The sequence below is a fragment of the Sphaerodactylus townsendi genome, linkage group LG10 (genome assembly GCF_021028975.2).
Source record: "Sphaerodactylus townsendi isolate TG3544 linkage group LG10, MPM_Stown_v2.3, whole genome shotgun sequence".
In the NCBI taxonomy this organism is placed as follows: Eukaryota; Metazoa; Chordata; class Lepidosauria; order Squamata; family Sphaerodactylidae; genus Sphaerodactylus; species Sphaerodactylus townsendi.
Window position 1 is genome coordinate 76,397,857 of NC_059434.1, and position 19,742 is coordinate 76,417,598.

The 19,742-nt window shown below is 47.3% G+C and overlaps 1 protein-coding gene across 9 annotated transcripts in view; it reads right to left on the reverse strand.

The window, feature by feature from the left end:
• Positions 1–3,209: 3,209 nt before the first annotated feature.
• ARHGAP24 (Rho GTPase activating protein 24) overlaps positions 3,210–19,742 on the reverse strand; it is a 383,497-nt gene continuing 366,964 nt past the window's right edge. For all 9 annotated transcript variants that reach the window (XM_048509403.1, XM_048509402.1, XM_048509411.1 and 6 more), the window contains 5 exons: positions 16,521–16,653; positions 13,124–13,197; positions 12,094–12,215; positions 8,016–9,078; positions 3,210–4,072 (listed from right to left, as the gene is read on the reverse strand). In XM_048509403.1, the coding sequence (XP_048365360.1) occupies positions 3,829–4,072; positions 8,016–9,078; positions 12,094–12,215; positions 13,124–13,197; positions 16,521–16,653 (1,636 nt within the window). In that variant the 3' untranslated portion in view covers positions 3,210–3,828. The remainder of the gene's footprint in view (positions 4,073–8,015; positions 9,079–12,093; positions 12,216–13,123; positions 13,198–16,520; positions 16,654–19,742) is intronic.

Below are 19,742 nucleotides of genomic sequence, written 5' to 3' on the forward strand. Positions count from 1 at the left end.
GGCCAGAGCCTTTACGGCTCTGGCCCCCGCCTGGTGGAATGCCTTACCTCCGGCTGTGCGGGCCCTGCGGGACCTTAACGAGTTCCGTAGGGCCTGCAAGACGGAGCTTTTCCACCGGGCTTTTGGGGAGGCCGGCCGTGGATCTACTGCCCCCTACCGACACTGAAACGGAGACCGAAACTGAGACTGCCGCTCCATCTTTTAAAGCTGGGCCTGCCTTACTTACAAATTCCATCGCAGGCCCCACCCACTTCCTCCCCTTTCCTTTCTTTTCTGGCCTTTGGCGGGGCGCCTGTCTTAAACAATTTATAAATTGGGTTGTTTAACCTACAGTTTTGTTGTAAACTGCTGCTAGTTCTTAGGTTTTAATGTTTTTAGTATTTTTATTGTTGATTTGCTGTCGATGTAACAGCCATATTGGAAGCCGCCTTGAGCCCTCCGGGGATAAGGCGGCCTATAAGTCTAATAAAATAAAATAATAAAAATAAATAAATAAAATAAAGTAAAGCCGAACTGCAAGAGTGGGTGTTCATAAATATTTCTGAAGCCCAGTGGGACTCATTCTAGAGGAGACAAATAGCTTGTAATGATACCCCTCAATTTCCCATGCTCCAGTTTGAAGATAGACATCATGATCTTGAGTTCTTTTCTGACTCAGACGGAAATATAAGCAAGAGAAGTCATTTGTTTCCCAACCTTGCCCCCCCATCCTTTCCAATCCCCCCCCCTTGCTTTTCCCTGTGGAGTCTGTGGCAGCTGTAGAAGGAGGTATCTGCATCCTTATCTCTTCTCAAGATACTGAAACACCTGCCAGATTTGCTCACATCCTGTTGGTTAGCTGTGAAAAGGGTTCTGAATTCTCAATCATTAGTTGTTGAGCTGGGTTTCCGGGCTGTGTGGCCGTGGTCTGGTAGATCTTGTTCCTAACGTTAGGAAAACCCTCAGCAACTAGTTAGGAAAACCCTCAGCAACGGAAAACCCTTAGCAACCAGTTGAATCCGGCCATGAAAGCCTTCAACAAGACATCTCAATCATTAATTTGTTGGTTGTTGATTCATTCCAATGTGTTCAACAAATCGCTTCACTGTATTCCTTCCTAAGCATACAGTGCAAATGACTTTTCACACATACATGCTCTCACATTATGAAGCCTGCCAGCATCAAGTCTCCAATTCTGCTGTGTTTCAGTCTTCTTTAAATCCAGCAATTTTAGGGGTAGGGATGAGTTGAAAACCCACACACAATTCAACTAGGAGGGGACTTCTAATCCACACCCTTCACTGCACGTGGTATGGTTGAAATACAGCAAAATTAAAGCTCTGCACCCTCTCTGACCTCCCAGATGCAGTGATGGGGTGGTGGTAGATTAGATGCTCATTCTTAGAGCTGGTTTCTAATCCCCCGTGATACCAATGGCTTCTGATCAATTTGAAAGCCCGGTTCAAACCACTTCAGCAGGCTTCCTGGCTGTTTGCTATGATCTGGTAGCACCTGGTCCACACCTTTGAATGTATGTTGGACTGTTGAATGTAAAATTTGCAACACCCCAGGCTCTGGTGCAGTGGTTAAGAGCAGGTGGATTCCAATCTGGAGAACCTGGTTTGATTCCCCGCTCCTCTGCCTGAGTGGTGGAGGTTTATCTGGTGAACCAGATGTGTTTCTGCACTCCTATGTTCCTGCTGGGTGATCTTGGGTTAGTCACAGTTCTTTGGAACTCTCTCAGCCTCACCTACCCCACAAGGTGTCTGTTGTGGGGAGAGGAAGGGAAAGGAGCTTGTAAGCCACCTTGAGTCTCCTTAAAGAAGAGAAAGGTGGTATATAAATCTAAACTCCTCCTCCTCCTCCTCCTCCTCTTCCTCCTCCTCCTCCTCCTCCTCCTCCTCCGGTGCAGTGTTTAAGAGCAGGTGGATTCTAATCTGGAGAACCTGGTTTGATTCCCTGCTCTTCTGTCTGAGTGGTGGAGGCTTATCTGGTGAACCAGATGTGTTCCCGCACTCCTACATTCCTGCTGGGTGTACCTTGGGCTAGTCACAGCTCATTCAGAACTCTTGCAGCCACCTGCCTCACAAGGTGTCTGTTGGGGGGAGGGAAAGAGCAAGGTGCTTGTAAGCCACGTTGAATCTCCTTATAGGAGAGAAGCATGAGGTATAAATCCAAACTCTTCTTTTTCTTCTTTTTCCTTTCCCCAGCAGTCTCAGTCATCGAATTCTTCAAATGTGATCCCCAAGAAAGGTGTGGGTGAGGAGGTGGGGGCAGGTTAAGGGCGGAACCTGTGGAGTGCAGGGCAGGAGACAGGCAGATGTGTTTGATCCTACATCTTTTATATCAACAGTGATATATTAATTAATAAGTAGCCTGAACAAAACAGCTGTTTGCCCAAATGTGCTGAGTAATCAGACAATGGATGGGGCCAATTCAACCACCAACAAAAACCCGATTTGATCATCCCTTGTGGATCCCACCTTCTCTGCCCACTGGGTCCCCAACCACCAGTGGTAGCCCTCTTGTGCACGCAGCCCTGTGCCTATGGGAGGATTTTGCTCACCTAGAGGTGTGTGTAGGGGAAAGTCTGGCTTGAGCTGAACCCACACAAAAAAAGAAGGTCAACTATTGGATAGAGAGTTCTCTACCCTAATCACCGCAGCCAAGAAAATGTGCTCCCCCCTGTATTTTTCTCTCCCATTTGAATGGGGCCACTTGGCACACTACCTGTATTGCTTAATAAACCCCGTTCAAAGGAGAGCCATAATGCTAGCCAGGTTTAATGTTATGCCTTCTGCCTTGTTGCATGGCAGATTTAATAAGCAAGAAAAGGCTAAAAGATTGTGCCCATGTAACGACGGCTCAGTTGAATCTTTGTGCCCTGAATTTCACTACACTGTTTCAGATTCAAAGGAAATCAGATCCAAGTATGTGAATCTTACCTCCTTTACATTTTACCCACATCTCGACTTTGAATTAGATTACACCGCACTGCTTGTTGGACAACCCTGATGCCTTCTCTCTCTATGCGATAGTGGCTAGACTTTCTCCTAGAAATTACCAAACGCCAGTAGATTTCCTTCGACCTAACATTTATTTCCTGTTTTGTATATGCTTTTTAATCCGTTTTTATTATTGTTGTACTGTTGTCTGAAAACTGCCAATAGGAAGGCATAAGCTCGCTTAAAAACAAAAAAAAAAAAAAAAAAAAAAAAAAGAAGGAAAGGTTTGAAGTTATTAGATGCTCATGTTATATTTTTATAAAATTATTTACACTTTTTGTGGGGTATTTTTTTTGGTCATGGGCAGATCTATTGGCACAAACAGCACAGTCACACTATCTTTTTTGTTTAATAGCTAACATTATATATATTTATCTCAATTCCCCAGCAGAGGGGCAACAGAAAGAAAATTAATATACAAAATAAGCCGATGGTAACACAATGCCAAAAATAGCTTATTATGTTAAGTGCAAAGGAGAAAAGCCTCAATATAAAGCTTGATTGCAATGACATGTCGGTTTAAATATAAGACTTGCCTCTAAAATATCTTTCCCCCCACCCCCTCATCTCTTTCTATGTTTTCTTCCTCAAGATGACCTATTTAAAACCTATATACACAAACCCAGGGATAACACATGACAGTAGCGGATGATGCATTCAAAGGGGATGATTTGCCGATTTGAAAAGGACACGCCGCCGATGCAGTTGGTGGACGTGGACGTGGCGCTTTCTTTCGACAGTGTTACATTGAGTGCTAGCCTCAGTCAGGTGACCAGCCACCTGTTACAGTGAAATGTCCTCACCACCCTTTCCCCCAGAATCCCACAGTCTTGGTCAGCTGTGCTCATTGGATCCATATGGTGTTCCCTCTTTCGGGCCGACGCGGCTCGACCGTCAGTTCCCCGAACGTCGAGAAGAACTGCTCCATCTCCTTCTGCAGCATGTCGTTCCTCTTCTCAGCGTCTTCTTTGGCGCGCTCGGCGTTGCGCATTTTAATTTCTACCATTGTAAACTTTTTCTTCTCTTGTTCCAGTTCGTCGTGCAGGCTCATCATTTCGGTCTCCAGGGAGAGATTCCTCTGCTCGAGACTGGAGGAATGAAAACAGAAGGCAGGGATTCAATACACGTTTGAGAACTCAACACGTAGTATAGGCCCCCCAGTTTTTAAGTGCTTTGTAATGCCTGGATATTCTATTATTATTATTATTATTATTGTTATTATTATTGTTGTTGTTATTATTATTATTATTATTATTATTATTATTATTATTGTTATTATTGTTATTGTTATTGTTATTGTTATTGTTGTTGTTGTTATTATTGTTGTTGTTGTTGTTATTATTATTATTATTATTATTATTATTATTATTATTATTATTATTCAATTTAATAGACCGCCCTACCCCGAAGGGCTCAGGGCGGTTCAGCTAATCAAACACTTAAATACATCAAATAGTTTCAATTAAAACAATAAATAAATCAAACATTAAAACACTAGCAGCTGTAGTCTTCCACAATTAAAATAAGTAGATGATGTCTGGCATTAACCCCCCGAGAGGGGACTGGCCGATATTCAATCAGCAGATGACATATGGAGCTGTAAAGAGCAACAAAGAAGGGCAAAGACTCAGCGGCCAGCCTCACCAAAGGCCCGGTGGAACAGCTCGGTTGTTTACTACTATATCCTACTATTTCACTATATCCTGTTTACTACAGGATATAGTGAAAGAATCATCAGCCAGCTTGGGTCTACTGATCTGAGATTAGGTCTCTAATGCAGGGGCGTATCTGCCAGAGAGACATGGAGGGGGGTGTCAATTGATCCTGGGTGCCCCCCATTAAATCACGTGGGGGGCACAAAATCACCCCACACCCCTCCCATGGAGAGGTGCCCCTGCCCGGCGCTCCCCCCCACTGGCTGGGACCGCTGCTGCCCTCCTCCACCAGCTGAAGGAGCAGCCCGGCCAGGAGTCTGCTGTGGGCTTGCTGGGCACCCTTCAGCCTGGCCTCACCAGACCCAGCCTTGCCAGGCTGCCCGGGACCGCTGCCACCCTCCTCTGCCAGCTGAAGAAGAAAGGCCTGAAAGAGCTGGCTGCCATAAGTGGGGCGCAGGAGTGGGGTGGTGGTGGAGGGGGCGCTTGAGCTGGTGTTGCCCCAGGTGCCATTTTCTCCCGGTACCCCTCTGCTCTAATGAAGAAAAGGAGTTTGGATTTATACCCCTCTTTTCTCCCCTGTGTGGAGACTCAAAAGGAGCTTACAAACTCCTTTTCCCTTCCTCTCTCCAAAACAGACACCTGGTGAGGTAGGTGGGGCTGAGAGAGTTCTGAGAGAGCTGTGACTACCCCACAGTCGCTTCAGCAGGAACGTGGGAGTGGGGAAACAAATCTGGTTCATTAGATTAGAGTCCACGAGTCCCAGTAAAAATTAGGCTACATTTCTAATTTCTGTCTTACATTGGACTTAGACCACTGGTGGCGAACCTTTGGCACTCCAGATGTTATGGACTACAATTCCCACCAGCCCCTGCCAGCATGGCCAATTGGTTGTGCTGGCAGGGGCTGATGGGAATTGTAGTCCATAACATCTGGAGTGCCAAAGGTTCGCCACCACGGACTTAGACCCTTGATATTCTGGAGTCATTTCCAAGGTACGTTTGCAATTTTCTATAGTGGAACCAAATGTCTCCTGGGTTCATTAGAACTCACACTATGAATCTGAACCGCCAGCCACTGCGGAGCGGCTTCTGCATGTGCTGTCACTATGGAATACATCTTCCTTTCTGAGTATCTCTCACTCTACCCCTTGGCGTCAAAAGAAATAAATTTTGAGGTACTCATTTGCATTTACAGCTAGATCTGTAGATCACGTCGTGGCAGAAGAGAGGCGGTGAAGGATATATAATCCCCCGAAAGATAAATTAAGCCAGCTGCCAAACTGTCATCTGACCCTTTTTCTTACTCATTGTTAAGGCAGCACTTCATGTTGGAGCATATATAATTTAAGGGTTTTTTTCTCTCTTTGGGATCTGAATGAAAGGCCCTGGTCTAACGTTCTTGGGTTCATCTGACTAGAGAATGACGTGATGCAGTTTCTCAAGGAAGCAGACTGAACAGCCCCACTCAGCCTAGGCTCATTGGAGTTTGAGGGATGGGTACGGTAGGCCAAAGTCAGCCCTTGGGCTAGTCATGGTTCTGTCAGAACTCTTTCTGCCCCACCTACTTCATAAAAGTGCCTGTGGGGTGAGGAGGAGGAGGAGGAGGAGGAAGAAGAAGAAGAAAAAGAAGAAGAAAAAAAAGAAGAAGAAGAGGACGAGGATGAGGGGAAGGAGTTTGGATTTATATTCCACCTTTCTCTCCTGTAAGGAGACTCAAGATGGCTTACAAGCTCCTTCCCCTTCCTCTCCCCACAACAGACACCTTGTAAGGTAGGGCTGAGAGAGTTCTGAAGAACTGTGACTAGCCCAAGGTCACCCAGCAGGAATGTAGAAGTGTGGAAACATATCTGGTTCCCCAGATAAGCCTCTGCCACTCAGGTGGAGGAGTAGGGAATCAAACTCTGTTCTCCAGATTAGAATCCACCTGGTCTTAACCACTACCCCATGCTGGAAGGGAAGGTGCTCATAAGCCACTGTGAGACTCCTTTCATTACACAAAAGTGGGGCATAAAAACCAACTCTCCTTCTACTTGGATGGGGGACTACCAAGGAAGACTGGGGTCGCCATGCAGAGGAACGCAATGGCAAGCCACCTCCGCTCATCTCTGGCCTTGACCGCTGTGTGGATGGGGTTACCATGAGTCAGTTGTGCCTTGACAACTTGTTCTTCTTCTCAAGGAGGATAAACAGCCTAATCCGTAAACGACTTACATTAACTGTAGAGATTTAAGCCACACAAGACATTCCTGCGTGGTACTGCTCTGACACTATCAAGGACAGGGTTTTCATGACCAGAACACCAACTGCAATGCAGGCAGAAGGATGAACTGTCCCTCAGAGGCATCTACTGTGGAGGTTTCTCTTTGAAATTCATAGAGTCAGAGTTGAAAGGGTATTTATCAGCTTGCTAGCACCAGTCCCCTTGCCCAGGGCACGAAATCCAACGCTAAAGCATCCCTTAAAGATTTTGATGGGATTTGGCAAGTGCCAGTCACACAATCCAGTAATGGAGGAGTTAATTGTTGCATGCTAATTAGTTAGTGAGGTCAGAAGTCAGTGACCAGGTAATTGATACCTATTGGTTGGGTGGGCTACATGCAGGTCTGCACGTAGGCTTTAGATATATCTTCTTTGTGTTGCACTCTGCATGGGTTCAGTTCACTCTATCCATAGCTTAGTAGCCATGTAGTAGTCTAAGCAGCAAGCTGGCTGTTGGTGCTAGCTAGTAAGAAAGATGTTTATTGTTTTTCTTCAAAGTTTCCCTTCCTTGTAGTAAGTAAACTTTATTTCAGTAAAGCAACTGGTCTCTGCCTCAAATTAAGTATTTGTCCACACGACAGATGTCCACCCAGCCTTTGCTGGTAACTGATTCCACTGCCAAACTAATCTTACCACTGGGAAGTTTCTTGGCATAGGAGGTTAAGAGCTCATGTATCTAATCTGGAGGAACCAGGTTTGATTCCCAGCTCTGCCGCATGAGCTGTGGAGGCTTTTCTGGGGAATTCAGATTACCCTGTACACTCCCACACACGCCAGCTGGGTGACCTTGGGCTAGTCACAGGTTCTCGGAGCTCTCTCAGCCCCACCTACCTCACAGGGTGTTTGTTGTGAGGGGGGAAGGGCAAGGAGATTGTAAGCCCCTTTGAGTCTCCTGCAGGAGAGAAAGGGGGGATATAAATCCAAACTCCACTCCTCCAAAAGTATATTTAGAACTCCACAGGTGTCCACAGGGCCAAAAAGGTTGGAGTCTCTTGTATTATAGAAACAGGTTCCTACCGCTGCTGAGACACCACTATTTCTCACCTATCAATGTGCCCCAGTCAATGGGCCACTCATTGTGGAGTGTCTGAAATGGAGATCCTACCACAGATGCTTACCTTTTTATCCTTGTTTCATACTCCAGCTTCTGCTTGGCCATTTCCTGCTTTAAGCTCGATACGAGGCTGTGCAAAGCACTGTGATTGCTTGTGTTGTTGACCACAAAGGTTTCGCTGTTGTCGCTGCTGCTGGTCGCCCGGCTGCTGCGCCCTCCGACACTCCTCCGGTCGCCTTTGCTCTCGTAATCTCCTGGGTTGGAGAGCTCTTCGTGTTGGGGTTCGTCTAAGACAGGGTCTTCAAAATTGGCCCCGTAAAAGTCTTGTTCGGGGCAGGTGGTGGTAGAAGACCGGCAAGAGTTGGAATGTTCAGGGAGGGATATTTCACATGAGGAGGTGGACCAAGTGGCGCTGTCAACGCTCTGCTTGTCTTCGGCATTTACCATAGAGAATTGCTGGTGTACGTTATCGTACGTAGAGAGTCTGTTGTGTTGGCCCGAGTCATTCATGGGCTTGCTGTCTCTCAGTGTCACATACCCATTGGGCATCCAGCTGTGGTTGCGGCTGTTCAGAGAACTGCTGTGGGTATCAGTGCTGGAAATACCCATCCGCACACCTCCGTTCTGCACACTGTGGGTGCCCATTTTGGTTACTGGCCCTTTTAGCGAAGAAGTTCTTCTGGCCTGCAAGGTACCATTGGGTAAGGCTGGTGACGTTTTCTCTTGGCCCTCCACAGAGCTGCTGAAGGACCCATTGGTGACTATGCCACTGCCTTTATTAAATGCTGGATTTTTTTTCACCATGAGGGGTGGACTTCTGGTGACATCCAGTTTGTGAATGCTGTTCCTGGGGCTGTTTGACTTGCTCCCAGGCTGTGCTGTAGGAGACCCGTTGTCCACGATGGTTCTTTGAGGAGACTCGGGTGTGTCCCAGGAGCAGCGTTTTACAGGTGAATCCTTTGTGTTGTTGTTCTCTTTGTTCTGGAGCTGACCAATGATGACTTTCTTTTGGATCTCGTTGTTGTTGTTACATACCTCCTGCCCGCTTTGGATGTCAGCATCCTTGGGAAACAGCAGTTCGTGTTCACTTATCAGCATGGACATCAACTGCTGGACCACTACGGTACCTAGAAGACAACACAATGCCTATGAAATGAATAGGGGTAATTAGAGTTGTCCTCAATGAGTCAATTGAGTCAACAGGACAGTGGTACACTATGGTAGCTACTTGCACTAAGACAAACACACTGCATCTCTGCTTGAATTTCTTTGCGGGCAAAATCTTGTGCAACTAGTTTCTGGGCATTATCATGCATAGGGAGGAAAATGCTAGGTCTGTGGTGGCGAACCTTTGGCACTCCAGATATTATGGACTACAATTCCCATCAGCCCCTGCCAGCATGGCCAATTAGCCATGCTGGCCCCCCCCCCCCACCCCCCCCCCCCCCCACCCCCCCCCCCCCCCACCCCCCCCCCCCCCCACCCCCCCCCCCCCCCACCCCCCCCCCCCCCCACCCCCCCCCCCCCCCACCCCCCCCCCCCCCCACCCCCCCCCCCCCCCACCCCCCCCCCCCCCCACCCCCCCCCCCCCCCACCCCCCCCCCCCCCCACCCCCCCCCCCCCCCACCCCCCCCCCCCCCCACCCCCCCCCCCCCCCACCCCCCCCCCCCCCCACCCCCCCCCCCCCCCACCCCCCCCCCCCCCCACCCCCCCCCCCCCCCACCCCCCCCCCCCCCCACCCCCCCCCCCCCCCACCCCCCCCCCCCCCCACCCCCCCCCCCCCCCACCCCCCCCCCCCCCCACCCCCCCCCCCCCCCACCCAATGGCCAATTGGCCATGCTGGCAGGGGCTGATGGGAATTGTAGTCCATAACATCTGGAGTGCCAAAGGTTTGCCACCACTGACCTATAGCAAGCATTTTTGCAACTACAATATCCTGCTGATACAAGTTAAAGCCTCTTTCCCTCCATATCTGAGGCCACAGCTAGAATCAATAGCAGGATGTCTCATAGGCAACTCCCTGTCCAGCCTTTGCATTGACCCTGCCAGCTGGTATGACAGCAACCACCATGACAGTTCATAATTTGCCATGCTGGCAGGGGCTGATGGGAATTGGCCATGCTGGCAGGGGCTGATGGGAATTGTAGTCCATAACATCTGGAGTGCCAAAGGTTCGCCACCACGGTGTTAAAATGTTTGTGACCAAGCAGGTCTATGGAAGCATTGCTGAAGTCTGTGAATTGCAGGGCAATCTTGTGTAGAGTTACTCCCATTAAGTCTGGCTGAGATTAGAGCAACTCTGTACAGCATTACGCTATAAATATGCTCTGACCCAGTTCTCCACACATTTTTATTAACTTTACAGCATGTCAGCCGATGCAGTTGCATGCTTGCATGCTGAGACAGGGGCGGACCTCTTGCATGACAGCTCCGCGGCACATCTGACCTTACTCAGAGCAGTACAACCCCCACCCTTGACTTGGCCACGTGCCTACATCCTTCACTGATTCTGGAATATTGATAAATGTTGGGGTGCGATGTCAGAACAAGACAAATATCCACAGATATTCAAGATCGCAAACAGAACACCAAGGGTGCAACGCGGGTAGGGGACCAACAATAAAGAGTGGGAAGATGAATGGTCTAATTACCATTTATGAATTTCACTTCCATATTATTCAAGGCCGGGCTGGTATGTGGGTGGCTGAAACCTGTAGTGGCTGCGTTGATTGAGAGAGAGAGGTTTGGCGGACTGGAGCGGAATATCGCAGTGAGAAGTGCTGTTCAATTAATTTGATGTAATCATTCCCAGTCCCTCCAAATGGTGAGCAGGAGACGCCTCCGGAGCACTTCGTGCAGCACTCCTTCCATGCTGAATGTTGCTGCTGCTGTTCACATGACAAATTGCAGCAAACTCTTCATGTTGGCAGGGGGACCAGAGGTGGGATCCAGCAGGTTCTCACAGGTTCCCGAGAGTAGGTTACTAATTAGTTGTGTGTGCCGAGAGGGGGTTCCTAATTGGTGATTTTGCCACGTGATTTTTGCCTTAGTTACGCCCCTCCTCTCAGCAGTAGCGCGCAGAACTTGAAGCAGTCTGGCAGGAGGTGCACCAGCATACGTGGCAGCCTGCACCTGCGTGCATTCATTTCTCGCCCAAGGACCGGCGCAGCGGCTGCGTCCTTGCCACAGCCCTGCCCAGGAATGCCCCGCCCCCGGAATGCCTGGCCACGCCCCCGTCGCACTCCGCCCAGCCCCACTGGCGCTACGCCACAGTTTGAATCCCACCAACATGGGAACCTGTTACTAAAATTTTTGGATCCCACCACTGAGGGGGACTCTATCTGAAATGCGTTACAGGCAATGGCGGCGCTCCTGTCTGCAGCAGGCCTTGGTGTGCGTGCAATGTGACTTTTGCTGAGTTTATAGAGAACATCTTTGGAACTCAGCCCTGCCCTCATGGAGCCTTCTAGGAATGAGGTCGGGAAAGTTAAAAGTTGCCACTGCAGGCATTTCTCTGAATTGGGTCATATACTTTTGACTGACCCCTTCCCTGTGGACCAACTATGGTAATCAGGCACAGTAGCCCAGACCTTTCTCATCAATGCCCCAGCTCGGTGAAATGGGATTGGAAGAGAATCCAAAACTCTCTCAGCCCCACCTACCTCACAAGGTGTCTGTTGTGGGGAGAAGAAAGGAAGGGTTTTGCAAGCTGCTTTGAGACTCCTTACACGAGAAAAAGGGGGGGGGGGTTTATAAATCCAAATTATTATTATTATTCCTCAGTAGGTAAAACAGAAAGAGGTAGATCAGGACCATTCTGTACAAAATTAGCTGACACCTGCAGATTTTTCGTACAGGTGTTTGTTTATTCACTGGTACCATAAACTGCTTTATCAAATTAGTACCATCCGCCGCTGAAATGCTGTCATTGAGGTCCCAATGCATATCATAGGCCCCTTCCGCACATGCAGAATAATGCACTTTCAATCCACTTTCACAATTGTTTGCAAGTGGATTTTGCTATTCCGCACAGCTGCAAAGTGCATTGAAAGTGGATTGAAAGTGCGTTATTCTGCATGTGCGGAAGGGGCCTTAGGCTTGCTGATGATACTTTGCAATGCGCCTTCCTCCTCGCTCCTTACCTTCCATGATGGTCAGAGGATCTTCCACTTTGGGACGCAGGATGTTGGGACCGAACACAGTGGCAAGGTTTTGCACGCTCATTTTGTTCACAGCAGAATAGGACTGGACTTCATCCAGGAATCTGTCACAGGCAAAGAAGGGTCACACTGTTTTAGTATGATCATAGCAGAGCATCCCAGCCTAAACTCCAGCTCCAGGGACTTACTGGAGGCTGAGGTTGCGACCTGGGAGCATGGCGGAGGCAAAGAAGCAGCCCCTCTCTATCGGATGCACGATGCTTTGGTGGCAGAGCCTTGGACTGCACAAGCTAATCTAGTTCACCAGATAAGCCTCCACAAGTGGCAGAGCAGGAAATCAAACCCAGTTCTCCAGATTTTACATGAGTGCACTTGCTCTTAACCACTACACCACACTGGTTCATCAGATGGGAAAGAGAAATAACATAGATACTTCCTGGGGATAGGGACAGAGTAATGAGAAGAAGAGAAGAAGAAGAGTTTGGATTTATATCCCCCCTTTCTCTCCTTGCAGGAGACTCAAAGGGGCTGACAACCTCCTTGCCCTTCCCCCCTCACAACAAACACCCTGTGAGGTAGGTGGGGCTGAGAGAGCTCCGAGAAGCTGTGACTAGCCCAAGGTCACCCAGCTGGCGCGTGTGGGAGTGTACTGGCTAATCTGAATTCCCCAGATAAGCCTCCACAGCTCAGGCGGCAGAGTGGGGAATCGGACCCGGTTCCTCCAGATTAGAATGCACCTGCTCTTAACCGCTACGCCACTGCTGCTCCTCTGGCTTGCCTTCACAGTCAACTTGATCATGGACTCTCCCAGAAGCCTAATATAGTGCAACAGGATCTCCATAAGATCTGTGCTTCATCCATTTAACGGGCCTACTTCAAAACTCTGGGCAGGGACACAGTGTAAATCTCTGCGGAGTTACTTCTCTCTAAGCGCAATGCAGTCCCTGCGATGGATCAATCATGGAGAGAGCTGCAGTAATACCTGCTATGAGAACTACGCGAGGATATTTACCTGCAAATATACTTCAACAGGTTGTAGTTGACTACCGGCAAACTCTTGACTTGTTTCACTAATTCGTTTAGCCCCTGAACAAAGATAAAGAAAAATGTCCAAAGAATTACAGCATTAGAAATACCACACGACAAAATTTCTCACCGCTCATTGCTTAAAAACAAAAACCCTCCATGTTGAACACAATGACTTCAAGCTGGTTGTAATATCAGCATCCACAAACTTTCAGATCGGTTGGTTGGCTCCATAAACTTCCAGTGGCATCTCAGAAGGAACATGTTCACCTGATCTGTATCTCTAGGAACACACCTCCCCAACACACCTCTGGAATTCCTGGTTGGCTTTACAGCAAAACAAACAAACAAAAAATCTGAAGAAATGTCCCTGAAAACTTAAGCTGAGGGAGGTGGTTTACATGAGACGCTGACTGTAATGTGGGGATGAATTTTTAAATGGGCAAATAAATTCCTTTAGTGCGATGTAAAAAAGGAAAGCGTGCCACTGAGTTTCAAGCAACTCATGGAAACCCTATGAAGTTCCACTCCGTGGTTTTATTGAGGCGAGAGAAGGAGGCGGCGTTTGGATTTATATCCCACCTTTCTCTCCTGTAAGGAGACTCAAGGTGGCTTACAAGCTCCTTTCCCTTCCACTCCCTGCAACAGACGCCTTGTGAGGTAGGTGGGGCTGAGAGAGGTCTGAGAGAACTGTGACTAGCTCAAGGACACCCAGCAGGAATGCAGGAGTGTGGAAACAAAACTGGTTTACCAGATAAGACTCTGCCACTCATCCAACTGCTCTTAACCACTGCACCACGCCAATCAAAGCTATTAGGGTTGCTACATCAATACAGTGAGAAAAGTTTAGATTTACACCTCGCTTTTCTCAACCACAAGGAGTCTCAAAGCAGCTCACACACTCCTTCCCTTCCTCTCCTCACAACAGGCACCTTGTGAGGTAGGTGGGGCTGAGAGAGTTCCGAAGAACTGTGACTGGCTCAAGGTCAGCCAGCAGGAATGTAGGAGTGTGGAAACACATCTGGGTTACCAGATAACCCTCGGCCACCCTGGTGGAGGAGTGGGGAATCAAACCCGGTGCTCCAGATTAGAATCCACCTGTTCTTAACCACTACACCACCCTGGCTCTCGATGTAGTCAAGATGATACAGCAATCAAGGAAAGTTAACACCTAGCTAGTTGGGGGTAAAATGCAGATTACGGGGGAACTCTCTGTCAGGGGAGACACAGGTCCTGCAAGATCAGATGCAATGCAACAGAGCCTGTAAGATAGAGATGTTCTGCCATGTCTATGGTTGAGGACAGAGACATTTTTCGCCTTTCTGGTCTCCCTCCCCTCCAACTTTTATCTTTTCCACTTTTGGGGTTTATTAGTGGTTTAATTGTTTCTTCCCTTTCCTCTTATTGGCTCCACCCTTTTTGTATGTTTGGTAGCCTCTTAGTTTTATACAATAAAACACAACAATGTTATATATGTATCTTAACAGTTATAAGCCACTCCGAGCCTGATTAATCAGGAGAGGATGGGGTAGAAATACAATATATACATAAATAAATAACCACCCCACCCCATAAACATAGTCTACACAGTAAACACTATGATGTGACATCATCCCATGGGTCAGGGAACTACCTTTACCTTTTGAACCTTCAAACAGATTGGAAAACTCAATTGGATCCTGTAAACACCTACATTTGTACCCTTCAAAATGACTAGTAAGTGTGCCACATATCCTTAGGAAAATGCCAAAGGGTAATTGCAAGTATATTACCGAAGTCCTGGTGTTCATTAAGAAATGGCAATCACATTTCAACCTTAGACCTTTTCAAAGGCTAGATGGTAGCAAAAAAGGGCATTAGATCCTCATCTGTAGTCTGCGCTGTGAGGAAGTTCAGAATATCTTTCATAATGGAACTTGCCTTTTAGAATGCTGAACTTTTTCATTTGGTATGGGGCACTCTTCCTACAATCCCATTCATAAGGGCAAACATTTTTTCTACCCAAGGGAAGAAGATATCCCTGACTTCCTTGGTTCCCCTCATATTATGATCTCAATAACTCTTAAAGTCAGAGGATCTGATCCAGTGGTGGGATCCAAAAATTTTAGTAACAGGTTCCCATGGTGGTGGGATTCAAACAGTGGAGTAGCGCCAATGGGGCTGGGCAGGGCATTCCGGGGGCATGGCCGGGCATTCCGGGGGCGGGGAATTAATAATTTATCTTACTGTAAAAAACTCTTACTGTAAAAAAAAGTTCCTAATTTCCAGTTCCTAATTTCTCTATCTTTCTGTCCATAATTTAAACTCATTATAGCAAGTCCTATCGTCTACTGCAAACAGAAACAACTACTTCTCCTCTAACTGACTGCCTGTCAAATACTTAATATTTTCAAATACTTAATTTTGTTTCTAGAAATCAAAAGAAGGCTACTTTCCTTAAACAAGGAACTTTACCATATTTCTAAAACATGTTCTAAAACATTTCTAAAACATGTTCGGAGAATTATCCCGTTTTCTACCTTCGCTAACTAGCCACATAGGAAACAACAGGACTTTATGATTTTGGGACCTAATGGAATTTGTAATGGAAAAGCAGACCCAATTAGTAACCCCCTCTTGGCACACACAAACAATTAGTAACCCACTCAGGGGGAACTGGTGAACACCTGCTGGATCCCACCTCTGATCTGATCTAATGTTTGTGTCGATACTCAATCGTCCATCCTTGCTTTTAGAATTTGATTTTTAGGTTGTATTTTATTCTTGCCAGAACTTTGATGGGGGAGATGGTGCACATGACAGGCTGTATGGTGGGGGAAGCCACTCTGAGCTTATTATCATCTTGTTCCCCCATGGAGACAGTGAGGGGCAGAGGCGTATCTAGGGAAAATGTAGCCTGATGCAAAATCTGTCCCCGCCCCCAATATGGGCAGTCGCCCTCCCACGACCAAACAATTTTTTTGCACCAGGTTGCGTGGGAAGGAGGAGGGGTATGGGGGTGATTTCCCCCCCATGTGACTAAATGGCCACAAGCCAGGGACATTTGACCCCATAAGTCACCCTGGGCAGTACGTCCCCGGTTGGGGGGCAAATATGGATCTGTTTAGGAGCTGTGACTCTCAATAGCTTATACCTCAGAAATCCTACTGATCTCTAAGGGGCTACTGAACTCAAATCTAGCTTCTCTACTGCAGACCAAAATGGCTACCTTCTAAAATTATGCTTGAGGAACATACACCTTGGAGGAGTAGGCTAGGCCTCCGAGAACAGAAGTTAATATGTATAGAGGAAGATGAGGGAAACATATAATAGAATAAATCCACAGGAGGCGTGGTGCCGAGCAACTCCAATTCCCCCAGCTGAAACAGGTGCGGAAAACTCACCGTTTCCTCCTCCTTGCTGAGCAGTTTGGCACAGGAAAGAAAATCTTCATACTTGGAATAAGGGATAACTGGTTCTGGGAGTTCTCTGAGGTACAGTTTCAAAAGGGACGCCACTGTGTGTACATCCGTGTTTCTGTGGGGACAAGAATGGAGAAGGTGACTGCTGGGAAGGGAAGTCAGGTGCCTGGAAGACTGTTGAAGGAATCTGCCAATAGAAGAAGAAGAAGAAGAAGAAGAAGAAGAAGAAGAAGAAGAAGAAGAAGAAGAAGAAGAAGAAGAAGAAGAAGAAGAAGAAGAAGAAGAAGAAGAAGAAGAAGAAGAAGAAGAAGAAGAAGAAGAAGAAGAGGAGGAGGAGGAGGAGGAGGAGGAGGAGGAGGAGGAGTTTGGATTTATATCCCCCTTTCTCTCTTATAGGAGACTCAAAGGGGCTTACAATCTCCTTGGCCTTCCCCCCTCACAACAAACACCCTGTGAGGTAGGTGGGGCTGAGAGAGCTCCGAGAAGCTGTGACTAGCCCAAGGTCACCCAGCTGGCGTGTGTGGGAGTGTACAGGCTAATCTGAATTCCCCAGATAAGCCTCCACAGCTCAGGTGGCAGAGCTGGGAATCAACCCCGGTTCCTCCAGATTAGATACACGAGCTCTTAACCTCCTACGCCACTGCTGCTGAGGAAAGCGAGAATTGGATCAAAAAGACGTTAGAATCAGAGAAGTCTCTAATAGCTTGCAATGATGGCTTTGCCCACAAGCTTTATAAACTGGCTAAACAGTGGATGAAGGTTACTCACTGCCCAAGGATTCTTAGACTTAGTATGTTACCTGAGTTTCCTATGCAAGGATATTCTTTACATGCCTTTAGAGATCCCTTTTATGAGCTAAGAGTCCCAGTGAATCGAACCGAAGGGTCTTTCTAGTCCAGCCTCCTGTTCTCCCAGAGTCGCCAACTGAATGCTTTCAGAATCCCACAAGTGGGGCATGAAAGCACAGCCCTGCCATGTTTGCCTTCCAGAAACTGCTCTACAGAGTCATATAATCTCTGAACATGAAGGTTTCATGTAACTGTAGTGGCTAATAGTTAAGAGACCTGTTCTCTTCCATGAGTCTGTCAGATTCTCAGCAAGAAAGGCAGACTATAAATAATACAATTTTTAAAATATAAAAATAAAAGCCATCTCACATCCTCACCCCATCTTGTGGCAGTGAGTTCCATACACTAGCAATATGTTGTCTGAAGACATACTTCCTTCCTGAATCTACGGTTAAATGATGTTGTTGTTTTAGTGCCAAGGAGAGAGGAAATCTATCAACTTTATTCACATTCTCCGATTGTACACACATTTCTTGGCAAGCGTTTGCAGCTTGGACTAAATTCAAGCATATCCATTAATACACATCACAACCTGTGTAGAATGAGCTAGGGCAGGTGGAGAGACTTGGAAAGCATGCCATAATATATCATCGCCACTAGATGGTGACATTGTAAAATGAGATTGCATGAAATATGCCTCCTTGCCTGACAGATCCCACCTATAAGGCTACAGAAGCAACGGCTTTAAAAGATGCTTTTCAAGGAAGACGGCGAGTTTCCCTAATGAGACCGGAGTTTTCCCTAAGGCAGGGCTTAATTTACAAAATGCCGGGATTCAAATATGCCCAGGACTTGTTATCTCTCATTTGCCCGAGCATAATGCTTCATGCACTTGAGGGAGAAGAATCTGGCTCAGGTAACTTTATTCCCTGCTCACCGTGAAGCTTTTTGCGGCCACAAACCTCTCACTCTTGTTTCACCTCAGATTTTGAAGATCCCTCCCCTCCAATTTCAGATGTGTGGAAATTGGTCACGATTCCTGAACAGTGAGCCGCAGAAGGCCACTGCGAGTAGCAGAGAGATGGACTAGATCAGGGGTAGGGAACCAATTGGCCATGCTGGTAGGGGCTGATGGGAATTGTAGTTCCTGAACATCTGGAGAGCCGCAGGTTCCCTACCCCTGGACTAGATGGACTCTGGTCTGATCCAGCAGGCTTGTTCTTATGTTCTTATGTTCTAGTGAGGCTGAAAACAAACTGAGAAGGGGTGGGGGGTTCCTGTAAAAATTCGTGGAATTAATCAGCCATCTCTGTGTGTGTGTGTTTTTGAGGGGAGGGTGTCAGCCAGTGAGAAAACAAATTTGTGGAATTGTTCTCCACTTTGAAAGGGGCAACTGCCTCCATAGGGAGAATTCTAGGGAGGGAATGTTTTGTACTGCGGTTGTTGTACAGCATTGGCCCCTTCCGCACATGCAGAATAATGCACTTCCAATCCACTTTCAGTGCACTTTGCAGCTGGATTTTACTGTGCGGAATAGCAAAATCCACTTGCAAACAATTGTGAAAGTGGATGGAAAGTGCATTATTCTGCATGTGTGGAAGGGGTCATTGCTAGCTCTGGGTTGGGAAAGCCCTGGAGATTTTTTGGGGGGAGGGGCATCTGGGGAGGGCAAAGTTTGTGGAGTGGGGAGCAGAGCTCAACAGGGAAGTGATGCCAGAGAGGCTAAACTCCAAAACTGCCATTTCCTCCAGGGGAACAGACTTTCATAGCCTGGAGATGATTTGTAGTTCCGGGAAGTCTCCAGGCCCTACCTGGAGGTTGGCAACCCGACTTTCGGCCCCTTTAAAAGAGGCAGTTTACAGCACTGGCCTGCCTCCCTCTGCGTTGGTAAGTGTTTTTGTGAGAGGGGGAAAGACTGAACATTTTGAGACATCTCCCTATGGGGGAACAGTAATCTTTGGAAAGAAACCTGGGTCCCCCGTGGCAAAAGATTAGCCCTTTAGGAATTAGGCCTGCCCCTGTAATAGGCAGTTTCTTCTTCTTTGCTAATACACAAAATAATTTCCAGGGAGCTTTGGCTAAAATAATCCTTGGCTCATGTTAATCCCCACGCTAAATGCTGCCGTCCCGTTTCTGATACGGCATTTCCCCTCCCCCCTTTTAAAATCAAGTTGGCAGTTCTAGTTTCTTATTCATTTTTTCCCCCTTCATCAGGTATTCATTAAAAAACTGATTCAGGTTGTGCAAGAAATGTAAACTGAACAACAACTGAACAAGAGAATTTTGGGCACTCCAATGATTTATTAAACACTTTGTTATTTGGGGCAAGAGGAAAGTCATTTTTCCCCCCCTGTAGAACTGGTATGGTGAGCAAACTGTTGAACCTGAAGTGAAGAATTTGGATCACACCTCAGCC